At 38.2% G+C, this 15707-nt stretch overlaps 1 protein-coding gene across 2 annotated transcripts in view; it reads left to right on the top strand.

Moving 5' to 3' along the window:
- Positions 1-15707, top strand: part of PARD3B (par-3 family cell polarity regulator beta) — a 431714-nt gene that overhangs the window by 151666 nt on the left and 264341 nt on the right. For both annotated transcript variants that reach the window (XM_074872992.1, XM_074872991.1), the window contains exon 4: positions 3224-3333. In XM_074872992.1, coding sequence (XP_074729093.1) covers positions 3224-3333 — 110 coding nt within the window. The remainder of the gene's footprint in view (positions 1-3223; positions 3334-15707) is intronic.

Below are 15707 nucleotides of genomic sequence, written 5' to 3'. Positions count from 1 at the left end.
TGACCAGTGCCCAGCCAGTTCCTGAGCAATGATCTGCCCCTCCCAGCCAACTCCCCCCAGTTTATATATTGAACATGACATTCTATGGTATGGAAATCCCTTTGGCTAGTCGGGGTCAGCTGTCCTGGTTAGGCTTCCTCCCAGTTTCTTGCACACCTGCTCACTGACAGACCATGGGAAACTGAAAAATCCTTAATGTAGGATAAACACTACTTAGCAACAACTAAAACATCAGTGTGTTATCAACATTATCCTCACACTAAATCCAAAACACAGCACTGTACTAGCTACTAGGAAGAAAATTACCTCAATCCCAGCCAAAACCAGGACATCTATAATCCTGCTGCTCCTGGCTTGGCTTTCAGAGTTTAGACAGCTGTAAAGTGAGAATTGGATAATGCCATTTTGCTTCAGATTCTCTGGAAAACGGTGCCAGAAAGCAAGTGAAAGTTGGTCTTCAAAATTGAGGACAGGGGAGATGTGGTAAAAACAGCACCTTGCAGCAGTCAATACAGGGAGCAGACAGAAGTGCTGAAGTATGGTCCTGTCTTACTAGACAAGCATTATGTGAGTGGTGCGGTACAGGAGACATCTTCTTTCAACTGCTGTGGAAACTGGGAGGCCCTGGAACAAATGAGGGTCCCATCTCCCAGGAGTCACAGTGATGAGAGACTTCATCTTTCTGAATGAGGAATGAGAGAGAAATGAGGAGTTGGTTGTAGAAGACAGCTCAGGAAAACAAGAAATTTCAGAGTGTTGGCTTTGGGAGAACGAGTGAGCTTAATATAAGTGATTTTTTTGGGGTGGTTTGGGGTTTTTTTTCCCCCATCTTTAGTTGGCTGTGGGTACATACATATTTTTTTTAACCTCTTTAAGTTACTGTTGATTTCTCAGTGTGGAAAAAGAAGGTCAGAAGTGAGAAAAGAGGCTGGGATCATGGCCTAGAAGAGTATAAGCAACAGGAGGTTTTAATTTGAATTTGGAATTTGGCTCATTGAGTTCTGAAAGTTTTACAAATCAAAGTACCAATGCAAAGGGCTTTAGCAAGAGTGTTTCTCTGTACTGTTCATATTTATGTCAAAAGGAGTTGGAGACTAAATTATGCTGAATCATACAAAAGTGTCTCAGCATCTATTTTCAAACTGTTGTATTGAAGAGAGACTGAAAATTTGATATAGGGCACCAGAAACACTTCAGTTGTACATGAAAAACATTACTAGAAGGAATAAGTATTTATCTTAAAGAAGGGAATAACTTAAAAATCCAACACTTTTTGGCTTTAGCTTTTATACACCACCTTATCAGATATGCTTAGAGGGGAAAAAAAATTCAGCACCATGTGAAGAACAGGAATATTTGAGTGAAGAAATTTGGTTCCTTTTGACCTACTGACACCTTTGGAAAATCACACAAAACGGATGCATTTGGTCATCAATCACTTTCTTCAGAATTTCCCTGTAAAAGCATGTGTAGCTTTTGATATCAAGATGAGGATCACTTGGAACAAAAAACAGTGTTCACCTTTTTGAACATTCCCTCAATACCAGGACACAAATTCAAGTCTTACTTTTGCTTTTCTTATTGATTTCCTGCTTAAGTAGACATAGAAGGGATTACCTGCATATGAAAACTGTTGCTCACTATGAGGAAGGGTAAGAGCATTAGATTCTCTACTTGTTCCTCAGCATCAGGTGCTGGTATTTATTCCAGCTATAATTACAAAGTTGCCTTGAGAGTGAATGTGGTACAGGCACTCCAGCTTTGTTAGCATCCCTCTAATGAGGAAACTGTTGCATGTTCAAACTTCTGTTATAGATCTTGTAATTATGGCTGCCATCAGTCCCAGCCACTATAATTAATATTTTAACTGACAGTTACAATCTTATTTTTACTCACTTGCAACATTTGAAAAATTATTGTCTTAGACCAAAGTTCTCTTCAATTCTTTTGTTCGCCTGTGGATAAATTCTTTTGGAAAGACTTGGGGAAAAAAGTCATTTTTGTTTTAATTTAATTTGGGATAGTGTGAGAAATTTCTTACTCGTATTACTAAAGATGTTTTTCCCCTCGCCCCACCTGAAAGTTTTGCAAGGAGTGTTTCATAGTGTATTCTGCTAACTGGATGTCTGTGTTGCTAGAAGCTGCTTACTGGTCTTTGAGGTTGTTTCCAGACAGCACGTGAATAGACATGAATAGTTGGTGAGTCTGATTGGAGATGCCTGCAAGAGGAAGCTGTTTAGTCTACAGCTTCTCTGAAACAACTGCAACTGCCTACGTCTGTTCCCTGGGAATCCTGGTAGTCAGTAGTGGGAGGCAGATCTGCTGTGAATAAAATCTCTTCCCCCTCTCCTCCTTATATCCTTGTTTAGGCTGTCTCTGCAGAGCCAGCCCAAGGCACTTTAGATACTAAATGAAGTTAATGTAGGGAGTTGCCCATTTACCCTTTAGCTGCCTCTGTACCCAAAAACCTGTGCCTGATCTGTCATTTACATGCCTCAGGTTGGGACAACACAGAAGTAGTGGTGATGGACTGTTGCATCTTGTGAGCTTATGGAAATAAGATTTATGACTGTATATATATGGTCATGCCATCATATTCAGAGCGACCTTCCACAGAGGTTAAGTGTGGGAGGCACAAGCAGTTGCTCAGTATGGATTTTGGACATATACCAGGAGAAGGTAAGGAACGGTTGAAAATGAGATTGTGAGATCCCTGTTTGGTGGGTTAATGCAGAACAGTACAATAAGAGCTGTCCTTAGTAGTGGAGTGAAAGGCTTTAGATCATGTCTTGGTTTAGTTAAGTAACCACTACCAGTTGTAGGAACTAACAATAGCAGTCCAGTTCTTCCTGTGTTCACAGTTATTCCTTAGATCAAGTGTATGATCTCCCTGTCAGAACTTGATGGTACATGTGGTCACAGATACATGTAACTACGTGTTTGCTTTTCTGAGAAGGTGTCTTTTTCTCCTGTTTGTCAGCAGTTTTCACTTAATTTAGCAGCTCATGGATTAAAGTCTGTATAACAGAGCTTAAAACGTTCTTGTTAACTTAGTAAATACCAAATGGCACAACCCCATCAAATCTAATAATTTACCAGGTGGATATTGCCACAGATAAACTTATATTTAAGCGCTGTACACATCTCTTAGTTAAACCACATGAAGCTTTACCTTGTGTTCCTGTAGCACCCTTGAACAGATGCTCTTTATTTTGTCTCTTAGGCACACCGCTTCTAGTGCGAAGGAGCAGTGATCCAGCTTTGGGGCCACCTGCTGACTTCCACCCAAGTGCTTCTCATCCCAGTGACCACAGTCTCAAGCATGTTGTGGCAGTAGGTGTCATGTAACTCACCTTTTTCTTAAGGGCAAAAACTGTTCTTACCTGTTGGTCTATAGCAGTTTTATAAGCTATATATGTATTTGGATCTAAAACAAAGCACATCATACTCATTTTCTGTAAAGGAGAGAATTTCTTCTGGATTAGATGGTTATTTTAGATTATACAGTCGATTAACAGTGGCTCTATTTTAAAAAAATAAGATATTTCCATAAAGCTCAATGGTGATGTAAGGCACTGGAATATGAACTGAACTTTTAGCAATTATTTGCTCAGTATCATATTGTCCAGTTTACCATTGCTTACTGGAAAGAAATGTACTTTCCCTTTAATATGCTTTATTGGTCTTGCACCCTTTTTCACTTTCCTTGTTTTCTCATGACTTTTCTGTCTTCCTTTGGCACCCTGCTATTATCCTGCCTGGTCTCATCTTTCTCTCGCTTTTCTGTTTTACAACCTGATTCTTCGTTTTTGAGGATAAATTTGTTTTCAACATAGTTATTACTAAATATTAGTGCAAGGACACAATTAGTGAGGATGCCATAACTCTTATTAGATCTTATTGCAGGCCATCTTCAGTCTTCTAAAAGTGATACTGTCTTGGTAACACTTGGGCCACAGTTTTTACGCAGTTTTAAGGCCTGAAGCTTTCTGTTTGTGTGTGGGGAAGGCATTCCTATATTACTTATAAAAAGATGGATGTCAGCTGGGATACAGAAGTGTATCAAGGAGAATAGAGCTTTTTCTTAGACTTGATGTTTGCCTAGAAAGCTCTGGTGGGTCTGCTTCTACTTTTTGCCAGATGAATGCTGGCTTAAATGATAGGGCAGTTGCACCTACTTTCATTTGCCTGTGAAATTTATGCCTGTCCCCTTTAGCTTCCCTATACAGTGTTGGAACTCACTCCCTGTCCCCAGTTGTGTAAACCAATCTATCACTGTTTTGTTTCAAAACAAAAACACTCAGAAACCCCCAGCCTCTTCGTTTGATGTGAGGGGGATGTTTCAGCGTAGATCACAACTAGGCTGATTTCACAAATAGCCATTTTCACATATTAGGGAGCAGAGGAAAGAACTGGGATTTGTTCCACAACACATGCTGGAGTTGGGAACCTTTTCAGCTGAAGATGTTGTATTTAAGACCATACTTCCAATTAAGTTCACATGAATGAAGTAAGTAAATAGAAAGTCAGATGACTTGTGTATAAATGATGTTCTATGGGTCTCAATCTTAACTCTGTAATTCTGAAGGCCAGCACAGGATTTTAGTTGACTGTTCATTGTTTCTCTTTGCATGGCCAAATGTGTGTGCATCTAAATATTTAGCGTGCATCTTGTTTTACGGTGGCTTGTGTTATTTACCAACTGGTGCAATTTTAAAAGTGCTAGTGACTCTCCAAGTACAAGTGTCATAGGGGGCTGAACTTTGTCAAAGTCCTGTGTCATTTGTCAGACCTGTTTGAGCTGAGAGGTTTTTCTCGATGTTTGCTGCAAGCAGTTACATATTAATGAAATACCAACTTAGCCTGATAAATGAAACTACAAAAAGAACTCTTGGCTAACAGTGCAGATCTTACTCTCTTTGCAAAGTTGAGAAATGTGTAAATTGAGTATGTCAGTGTGTAATGCTGACCTCTGGTATTTTATAACCATGAAAATTGGAAAAAAGAAGTGGAAAATTTGGTGAAATCTGTTGCATTCCAGGACACGTTTTGAATGCTTTATTTTGACCATCAAGGAGAGAAAGATAGGCTTTTGTTTTTTTTAAAAAATATAGTATTAGCGGTGTAAGTGTATTTTATGCCGTCATGTGAGGACTACAATTATATTTGGAAGCCAGAACCTCACCATGCTTCACTACTTGCATCAGTACACAAGAATCCTCTAGGCCTAAAGGAATTCTGTGTGCTTAAAATACAGAGCATCCCCCTGTCAGCTATAGGGATAACAGTCAAAGCTTGGATAGATAACAACAGTGGAGAAGGCTCTCAGATTTTTTTAAATGTCATGTAAGGGGCAGGGGGAAAAGGCACAGCAGGTTGAAAGTTTTTATTGTTAAAGTGAAAATCTGTTACAGCAAAATACGTTACACCAGCTCTTATTTTTGCAACAGTACCATTTCTAAAACTCTCATTGTCAATCATACTGAAATATACTTTGGTGTAATGTTTTGGGAAGCATAGAAAACTTAAATAACATAGGTTAAATTAGGTACATATTGTTTTAAAACACGGGGAAGAATCAATATCTGACAAATGAAAAAGCATTTCAACTGAAACTTCACAAACAACTGAACACTGCATTTTGAATATAGCTATGCTCTTTCATGCAAGTGTTAAAGCAGTATTTAGAGAAAATTCATTTGTTCTGTATATTGCTGCTGAAAATTTAAAAGTAATACTGCATTTCCTTTGACACAAACATGTATTTTTTTTATATTAAACTGCTTCTTTGCTGTCACATGCAAGTTAGAAAAAACAGAGCTGTTGGTAGATGAAACAATTTTCAGTTGCATGTAGTAAAAATTAGATCTCTGCATTTATGCCACACTTATCTTAGCAATCATTTTGTAATTGAAACTGGCTTCCCTAATTACCTTAATTATTTTGGCACTTCTGGCATTTTGGTGTTTGGCACATGTAGAACTGGCAATTCAGTTCTATGTGGAAATACTCATAGTTAGCCTGTATGCTGTCTTATATGGTATGTACTGATACACCATTAGTTGATCAGATTTTTGAGAGCTGATTATCATACGAATTTCTGAAGACAACACTGATTTGTCTCTAGGAGAGTGCAGGATAGATGTACAATAAATAATGCATAAAATAAAACAGCAAACATACAGCAACATAAGTAAAGATCATTGGTGTCCAGTTCAGGTGAACTGGATGAACCTGATGAACCATTTGAACTGTTTACAGTATTTATGGAATCCAAGCAGAGCATATATTCTGTTTTTTAGGTGTTGTCCTGTTCATTCAAAGGATTTTTTTTTTTTTCATGCCATATGATGATTACCAAAATTATAAAATCTTTCCTGAGCGACCAGGTAGTTTGAGAAGAATTTAAGCTATTCTTTCATATTTTCTCTGACACTTATTTTGTCTTAGCTGTAGTTTTAGCCCCAATTAACAAAATACTTCTAGATCAATCAAAAACTGATGGTGAAGTCCAGCATCTGTTCTTTCAGACTGGAAGTCATTTAGCAGATGGTACGAAATTCGAGTTTCTTTTTTCATCCAAACCTCTCCTTCCTTATCGTGATAGATGCCACTGAAAAATTTAGAGACTATAATCAGGGAAAAATAGGGATAGCAAACATCTGAATTTGTTGTTGAAGAAAAGGTATTTGTTAGTGAATTTGTTAATTTATGAAGGCAGCTGTTAAGCTCTTCTGCTTAGTTACAATCATAGAGCCCTGGCCAGACATTCAGAAATGGGAACTTCCCTCCCTATGTTTCCAGAGAGGACTTCAGGGAAGCATCATTAGTTTAATGCATTTCTCTGAAAAATTTGGTGGCCATAGCTTTGCTACTGCAATAGCCACATACTGGTCCAGCTGCTTTTTGTCTGTGAAGGGCCTGGCTTCAGAAAGTGGAGTTAGCAATGGACATGAAGTCTTCCACTGGGGACCTACCCTGGAGCGAGGCCATGCTGTGTGATTGAGAGGGTGGAGCCCTTGCTCAACACTCATCCCCACCTTGCTGAGAGGACATGCAGTTTCAGGTTCTCTGCACCAACTCAGAAGTTCCTAGGTGGATCCCTCATCCCAAGCTCCACTCTGATAAAGATGAGATGCAGCAAGGCAGAAAGTCTGAGTTGTGGGGTTCTTTTGGTTTGTTTTTTTGAATTTCTTAGGAAGCAGACTACATTTTGCTGCTTTTGCTCAGTCCCATTCATCCAAGTAGTAATTGCCAAGGTATAATTAAAACATCCGAACTTTACTTTCTGGAGCTTTTACTTCTGCTTATCTGTCTCTTTGCCCAGGGACAGACTTCCCTACTATCTTAAGACTTGATCTGTCATGAGTTTTAGATGGGGGATTGGAGTCCTATTTAAAGTTGATGGGAGTTTTTCATTAATTCTGATGGGACTAAGGTCACACCCCCTCTTGGTAACTTGCTGATTATTATGGGGATGCTATGCTCTGCCTGACTTTCTTTTCTTTTATAGTTGCATGTTTCCTGCATAAATGCTTAGGTTAACTTGGGAGTTAATCAATGGGAATGGATGATTAAATTGCATTTATCCATATTTAAAGGTACAATGAGATGCTGGATCAATTGAAGAGCTGCTCCGGTGGCTCAATACAGTTTCAATTTTTACCTAGATGTGACTTGAAATTGACTGTGTTTTATGCATTGTGGACATATAATTTGCAATTTTGGATAAGGTTCATATATAATCAGAACATTTTTATGTTTTGAGCCCTTGTTAAAAAGGGTCAAAACATCCTCTGGTTCTTCTGGCCATTAATTGTGTTTGTAATGTATTAGCCTTCCTGATTAAGTGTCTGCAGATTAGCATAATGTGAACGTGTGTAAGGATGCAGCTCCACGATTTGTTACTTTTACATACTATTTTATGTACACACGTAAACATAAAGATATGCTACAATCAGAGCTTGGCTTTGAGATAAAGATTACGAGTAGAACTTCCAAAATATGTGGGTATTTTATTATAAGAAAAAGGCAGAAATATTGCTTCATCTAATCAGGCAATTTAAAACCTGGGCAGGGCAGAAAAGATCTTTTTTGACACACTGATGGAATAATGCTGTAGAGTCTATAACTTGGGTTGATCCAGCAGGTTTCTGCTCGGTCTCAAGCTAAGAGACTGCACTGCCATGAGGGTTGTATTGTCTATCTGGTTTTAGAAGGTAAAACTTTTGTCCAGTTTGTTTACTCACCCTGACTATGTCAGGTAGTTTTAATTTCTGGTCCCTTTGCATGTGTTAAAATTTCGATATGAAATTATCCCATAGTTATGTGATAGAATCATAGACTAGGTTGGGTTGGAATGGACTTTTAAAGGTCATCTAGTCCAACCTCCTGCAGTGAGCAGGGACATCTTCAACTAGATCAGGTTGCTCAGAGCCCCGTCCAACCTGGCCTTGAATGTTTCCAGAGATGGGGCATCTACCACCTCTCTGAGCAACCTGTTCCAGTGTTTCACCACCCTCCCTGTAAAAAATTTCTTCCTGATATCTAGTCTATCCCTAGTTATTTCTTCCTTATATCTAGTCTAAATCTACCCTAAATCTACCTTTTAGTTTACAACCATTGCCCCTTGTCCTATTGCAACAGACCCTATTGTCTGTCCACATCTTTCTTATAAGCCCCCTTTTAAGTATTCCAGGAGGTGGGCTGTGAGAAGGAGACCAGATATTGGGAGAAATGCAGTAATTCTTCAGGAACTAGCAGTACTGGAAGGATGCTGCAGTGCTTGTTGATGTATAATAATTATAATTAGACAACATATAAAGTAGAGGTGGAAACACATCTTGGGTATTACAATGTGTGTTGCAGGGTAGAGGCTTCCCTGAGGTGGTGTGGTCTCAGACTGTCATTCATAATAATAAGGTTTTTAAATTCTGGAAGGCATTTATTTTTCTTCTGGTAAAAGTTTTCCAATTAATAATTCAACTCCTGCTCTTGAAATACTGCTGTGTGGAACTGAACAGAAGATCTGGGGAGATTTAAAAGAATTTTCTGTCATTCAGCCTGGGGAGTTCCAAACAGTTTTGAGTTTTTTAAAAGGGAATTCTGATGTGGGTGAATCCATTTTTAAAGCAACTACTGTGTGTCTGTTTACGCTGTGGAACATATATAGAACACTCCTAATCAGCGCAGGAGCTTGTCAGTGTATTGCTTTTGATGTCTGATTAGATGATCACAGGGACATCTGCAGTGAGTTAGTTTTGAAGTTGTTGGTGTGAGGCACTGCAGGAACCAGAGCTGTGTGGCACTCTTACACCATGAAAAACTGCTGCTCTTAAAGAACCTTTTATAAATCCAACTATGCAGCTAGCTGAGGGCTGTCAAATTAACAAAAGCCGTTCCTTCTTGATTCTTTCTGTTGCTTTTCAACCCTGCACTGCTTTTTTTCCCCTTCCTTGTGCTGTGTGCTGTGGCATTCTGTGTCAAAAAGAAATTACTTTATGTTGTAGAGGAAAAACTAAGAAATGTAAATGAAATATTTGTAATACTTCAGAATACTGAATAGATGATCTGAAAAAGGACAGAAGTGCCCTGTGGTAATTTCCTCTTTTGAGGGTGCAAAGAGGTGTGTGTGTGGGGGGGGAAAGTCCTCTTTGTGTTCTTTGCACAGCCTACGTTTCAGAAAAAGTATATTGTGTTACCTGTATTGTTTAAGATGAGCAGTGGGTGTAATTTACATATTTTTATTTGAGAAGGATAAGTAGACTTTTTGTGATTTCTTTTAATAAGCGCTAATCATGAATGTTCCATGACGTTAATACAGTATATAAATTATCAGTAAAAGTGGTACAATTGGTAAAAGCAGTTATTCATTGTTAATGTGTTCCTTTCTAAAGCGTGTTTCCAGTGAGAGGAGTGCAGGGTTCTTACTGACTATTTATGAAAGAAAGTATCTATTACGAAAACCATCAAAATTCTCCATAGTTCTGGAACTTATGTTAGTAGGGGGCTGGGTTTTGTTTCCTCTTTAAAGTAAATTTTGGGCCTTGGCTGTCATTTTGAAGATACCTGATTGTTTATAAACCTTCCTCTTTTGTCCTCTGCCTTGTGTAGTCAGGTAGATGTGATTGCAGGTGATGGAAGATGGCTGAGAGACTGAAACTCTTTCTTTTTCCCACGTGGCCTATCATACAAAGAATGTGGAAAAATTATGGGATGGAAATAAGAACTGTTGACAAAAAAAAAAAAGGGAAAAAGGTCACGTTTTCAATGCTGTTGACACATATTAATCTCTATAGCTACATCTTTGGGGTCCTACAAAATACTGTCATTCCATCTGGAACAGTTTTTAGCAGGCAGCTTATGCAACAGGCTCATGGCGCTGAAATTGGAATGAAACGTTAGCAAGTTACTCGTATGTCTGACAGTCAAATTAAAAGTGGAAGATGACAGTCAACATGGCTCATGCATATCATTTACTGTCAAGCTCTAGAAACATTTAGCTAAAATAAAATAGTTTCTCAGTCAGTGTCCTACTGAAATGCCTGCTACTAAATAAATAACATTTTCCATAAACATAGCAATCCAGTGGACAACTGGGAATAATGACAGAGATCTTTGATATTTACTTAGACTTGAATGTTGTTGTGACATTAGGAAAAAACTAATTTTAGATTTTTTAATGCATCATTTTGCAGTGCACTGATACATGAGACTCCGCTCTTGTTGTGGTTAATATTTCTGTCTCTGTGAAAGTGAGATCTGTGGCTTTGTTTCTCTTACGGGATTGACGGTTATTCAAACTCAAAGAACGAGCAAGATTATTTTTTTTTTTTTTAGGAGAGGCACCTTAGACACTAAATTACCCATCCCATTGGAATAAATTTATCTGGGGATTTGTTCTTCTCCTGTGTAGTTGGTGTCTTAGCTAATCTGGATTTACAGGTTTTCGAGTTGTAATAATTACATAGTGCTCTTTGAGACTTGCATGTTCAGTTTTTTTTATGGCAGCAGGTCCTGATTTACCCCATACCTATGAAGCAATTTCTTACACTGACAACTGTAATGAAGGGAGGAATGTTTTAGTTCTTCTGTGTACTGTGTGTTTTTGGTGTTGCAGATGTTTGACATGTTGGACTTGGGAATAATAAACTGAAACCACTGTGAATATAGACTAAAATGGTAAGGGTGATTCAGTGGGATTCAAGATTTTGAACAAACATCTCAACTTTTATTTTTGTCAGTATTTGCAATGGTTTCTTCTGGCCTGTAAGTCTAATATGACCTTTTTTCATAACCCAGGCAGTAGAGCTTCTCTGAAATAACTAAGTAAATAAAACCTAATAAATAAGCAATTTGGTAAATAAATAAATCTTCAGTTAAAAAGGAAGTGATTAGACTCTAGAATAACTGAGTTGATGCAAAAGCAAATTGTTGTCACTGTTCCTCTGTACTGTGAGGGACAGTAATTACCTGTTTGTGAGGCACCCTGGTGTTCTGGTCCTGAGCACCCAAAGATGGCCATACCTGCTGTCTGACCTGGCACAGTTGTTCTTAGGACATATTTCAGATCCTAAAGAAGCATATTTGCCCGTTCAAAGTTTTACACATTCCAAGCAGTATCATAAAAAAGAAAAAAAAAACACAAACTTTGACCCCCAAGAGAGATCTTACAGGAACAGTTGCTCTTGTAAGTTTTTTGCCTTTTTTTTTTTTTGTAATCAAGTTGAGTAGTGGCTTGTGCTTTTTAAAATTTATTTTTCTATTTTTAAAGTACTAGTAACAGTAAATTTTGCCTTTAATTCATCTTGGTTTAAGCCTTGGTTTAACTTAATGTAGGTTTCAGTTAGAACATACAGGTTTTCAAACTCCTCTCTAAAATTCAAGTAAAACAGCTTTCTTCTTTGCATCAGTCCCAAGGGATGCTCAGAGTACCATATTTACTGTATTTGAACTGCACCATGTAACCTGACTGGGCTGAGAACATATGGTGGTATTTTAAAGTTAGCAGAACTGCTCTCCATTTTGGCATTCTTGTTGTTGTCTATTTAGCGGCTGGTTTAGAATGATGTGGACTTGGACCTTAAATAAAAGAGCCACTGTGTTTCTTGCAGGATGCTTGCTCCATTGACCTAATAGTGGTGCATCTGAGATGATTATACATTTAACACCTGTGGAGATAAATTGGCCTCCTACTTTTCCTTTCTCCTGCTTTTTTGCAATTACCAAGTACAATCAATTTCGTGGTCTGTCTGTCAGCTTTACAGAAACAAAATGAAACCCCTTCTTTTCAGCTGGCCTCATGTCATTCTAAGAAATATGGGGAAGGTTCCTCCAATCTGGAGTTTGCTTTCACCTCCACACCTCTCATTCTTTAATGATATGCATAAATCTTTCTGTTCTTCAAGCAGCAGAATGGAAATCAAACAAATATATTGGTTTGGGGTAAAGTTGTGTGAGCAGCACTACTGAGCAAGGGCCAGTTATTCTTCGTTGTCTCATCTTTTGACACTTTACATAAGAGCCCAAATGAATTCTGTTCCTGATGCAGAAGAGGTATATTCAAAGGGGAATTTTATAAAAAACTTCTATGAGAAGTTGCAAGGAGAGGCCAGGGAACAAAAAACCACAGATTAAATGGATTTTAAGTCAAAAAGAAGAAAAAAAATCTATTTATCAGCAAGAAGAAAGATATATCCTTCAATTTGGTTTCAAAAGACATAGCCAAAGTATGGACATTTCATCTTAAAAATAAATAAATAAAGTCTGTGAAATGCTGCAGTTCTTAGTGACAAATCTGTTTGTTTCTCAGAAGTTCCTGTAGTGATACTCTCTTTAGCTAAAGAATTAGTGTCTTAACCATATTTTTGGTTTAAAAGAACATAGGAACATTTTCCTCAGATCTGTGAGGCATCTGCCATAGCTGCCTCTAGGCATCAGATGTTTCTGTGTGCTTCTGTAAAGATGTGTTTTTTTCTTAATTAATGGTACTGGTGAAAAATCTGTGGCACAGCAACCAGCTACGAGACCAGTGTGACTAGCGTATGCTATATGGATAAATTTATCTGCATTTCCTTCATGCATAGTATGTGCTGCCTCGAATGCTCTCAGATTTCCATTTGAGAGAGTCAGTTCAGTAATGTTGTATATCTGAGGAAAGAACAGTCTGCAAAAGATACCCTGAAATGGTATGATGACTGAAATGGTTTGCGGTGTAATGGTAAGAACAGCTAGAATCAGAAAGTTTTGTTCCGTGGGGGAAAAATGCAAAAGAACTATTAAGCTTATATTACAAGTCCTCCTTGAGTTCCTACCAGGAAAGCTCAGAGGAGCAGAAAGAGTCAGAATGGGCTAAAAAAGTTTTTATACAATGTTTTTATTATTTAGAAGATACCCTGTAAACGTCTAAATAGCAGAATTAACTCTTGGGATATATATATTTTTATATATATATATAATATATATCTTGGGATGAAAGAAGTCAGCTCCACTTCAGTCTGTTGTGTCCACCCTTGATTCCCTGCTCCATCCAGTCATGCAGAAGAGAAGGGAACTTGTCTGGGTCACTGTTCAGAGATAGAGCCAACCATTGCTAGCCAGGATGTTTTGAGATGGATACTGTCTTATGGTCAAATTGATAGTCTGGTTAATACACAAAAGAGAATCTCTGGTGTGTGTTTTTCTCTTTAAAGCACCTCAGAACATAGCAAGAAGTTGTCAACAGTTAGAAACACTTTTAGATTAGGGATTACCACGTTAATAATAACAAAGCTATCATGGGTTTACAAAACACTGAACCAAATGATTGCTTAATACCCGGCTGTGATTTTCTGCCTTTTTACCTTTCAATGTCTAGTTTATATGTAGTTGTCATTTTCAAATGACTGTTTTGAGAGGCGTGTTGATGATGCTATTGTGTTAATGTCATCAATCATACAAACACTGATATTACCAGGTAAAGTTATTTCATTAGAACCAGATGCATGCACTCGTAAATAAAGTAATTTTTTTTTTTTGAAGTATGCCACTATGTCAACAGATTATAACACTTTTGGGAAATTAATCTGCTGCCAATTATATGTATTTATAATACTATACAAGTATGTAAAACATCAAATTATTGATGTTAGTTCTGTTAAAATTACTTTTATATTGTGTCTGATGCCCGTTACCAATTAAGCACAGGTCTAACATGCAGATTCTAGGTTTATAGTGATTTAATTTTTGTTAAAATTCATTTTGTTTAATTCATACATATTATTATGTATTCATATGATTATGATGATGACTACCACAGAAATAGTTCTTTATTTAATTAGTAAGATTACTTCAGGTCTAGCTTTCTGTTCTGCTGCTGCTAGTATTTCATTCTGTAACAATGAAACATGCACATTTAGGGTTGATTGGCAACTCTGTTTAGTTTGCATTGCAAAAATCAAATGAGAAAATACTCTTTGATTTGATACATGCAATTTATAACCTGTTTATTTTGCTTTTTAGGTAGTTGAAATAATCAGTCTAGGCTTCTGGTAAGTGTGTATTAAGTAAAATGGTACAAAATAAAGTTAGAAAGCAAGTTTGTAGTATTCACCAGCTCTTAAAGGAAAAAAAAAAATATTTTTTCAAGCGGAAGACAGAAAAATTCTCTGCTTTGACCCTACCAGAAGCTCTTTTTAGCAGGAAAGCATGTCTTTGGAAAACAATATAAAGTAATGCTACCCACTTATTGGCATACATGTTCATGTGGTGCCTTTGTTAACAATGTATTTTAAGAGAATTGAGATGGTGCCTCAGATACATTGTTGTGAAAAGAACAGGAACTAGGTAAATATATTGCAGTTCACAGATAATGAAAGGATGTCTGTGCAGAGGAATCTGAGAATACAACTCACTAGAGAGTAAAATTTATTTTCCAGTAGAGAGTAAAATTTATTTTCCAGCAACATTGAAATCTGAGAAGGGCTCAGCTACCTAGGCACCTACCCCTGATTTTTACTGATACTGTTGGGATCAGACCCTTAACCCTCTCTACGCTCCCTTTTAAATAGGACCATATTTAGTAACGTGCTTGTCCTGCCATGAGGTTTGGGCTTTTTTGAATTGGGGAAGGGGGAGCCAGTTTTGCAGGTTTGGAGTTCTTCCTGGGCAGGCCTCCTTGCCCCTGTGCCCTGCCCTGTTCCTGCACGGGACCAAGGATTACTGAAGACAAGCTGGCCCTGCCACTTGGGGCCCTTCCAGCAGCCTCATGTCTTTGCAGTTGCTGGCCAGCCTCTGCTCCCGCTCCCCAGGACTGTGCCCTGGGTGGCCCTCCTGGTTCGTGGCAAGGCAGGTGGCTCAGAGTGACCAGAGGCTGGCTGGGGTCACCCCACAGGGCTCCTGCTGCTGGGGTGGCTTCCTTCCTTCTTTCTGTCCTTCCTTCCTGCCCAGCCAGTCTCCTGCAGACTCAGCTTTATTCTGTGCTGTTTTTTCTTTTTTTAATTTGGACTTTAAGCAGCTTCAAGTCAAACAAGAAATGCTAGCCAACAGAACTGTGGGGATTCATATCAATAACTTTCCCTTGCTTTTGGAGTCAGACTTGACTGTACACTGCAATTGGGAAACAGGAGGCTCCCATTGAGGAAGACAAATTGTGGCAGGAGTGTTCAGCCTCCAGTCTAATATGTTTTTCCTACTGCAGATAGCACTTCTGGGTTCATTATAGCTTGCTC

This window comes from Strix uralensis, chromosome 6 (assembly GCF_047716275.1).
Source record: "Strix uralensis isolate ZFMK-TIS-50842 chromosome 6, bStrUra1, whole genome shotgun sequence".
NCBI lineage: Eukaryota > Metazoa > Chordata > Aves > Strigiformes > Strigidae > Strix > Strix uralensis.
This window is presented reverse-complemented; position numbering and strand designations above follow the sequence as displayed.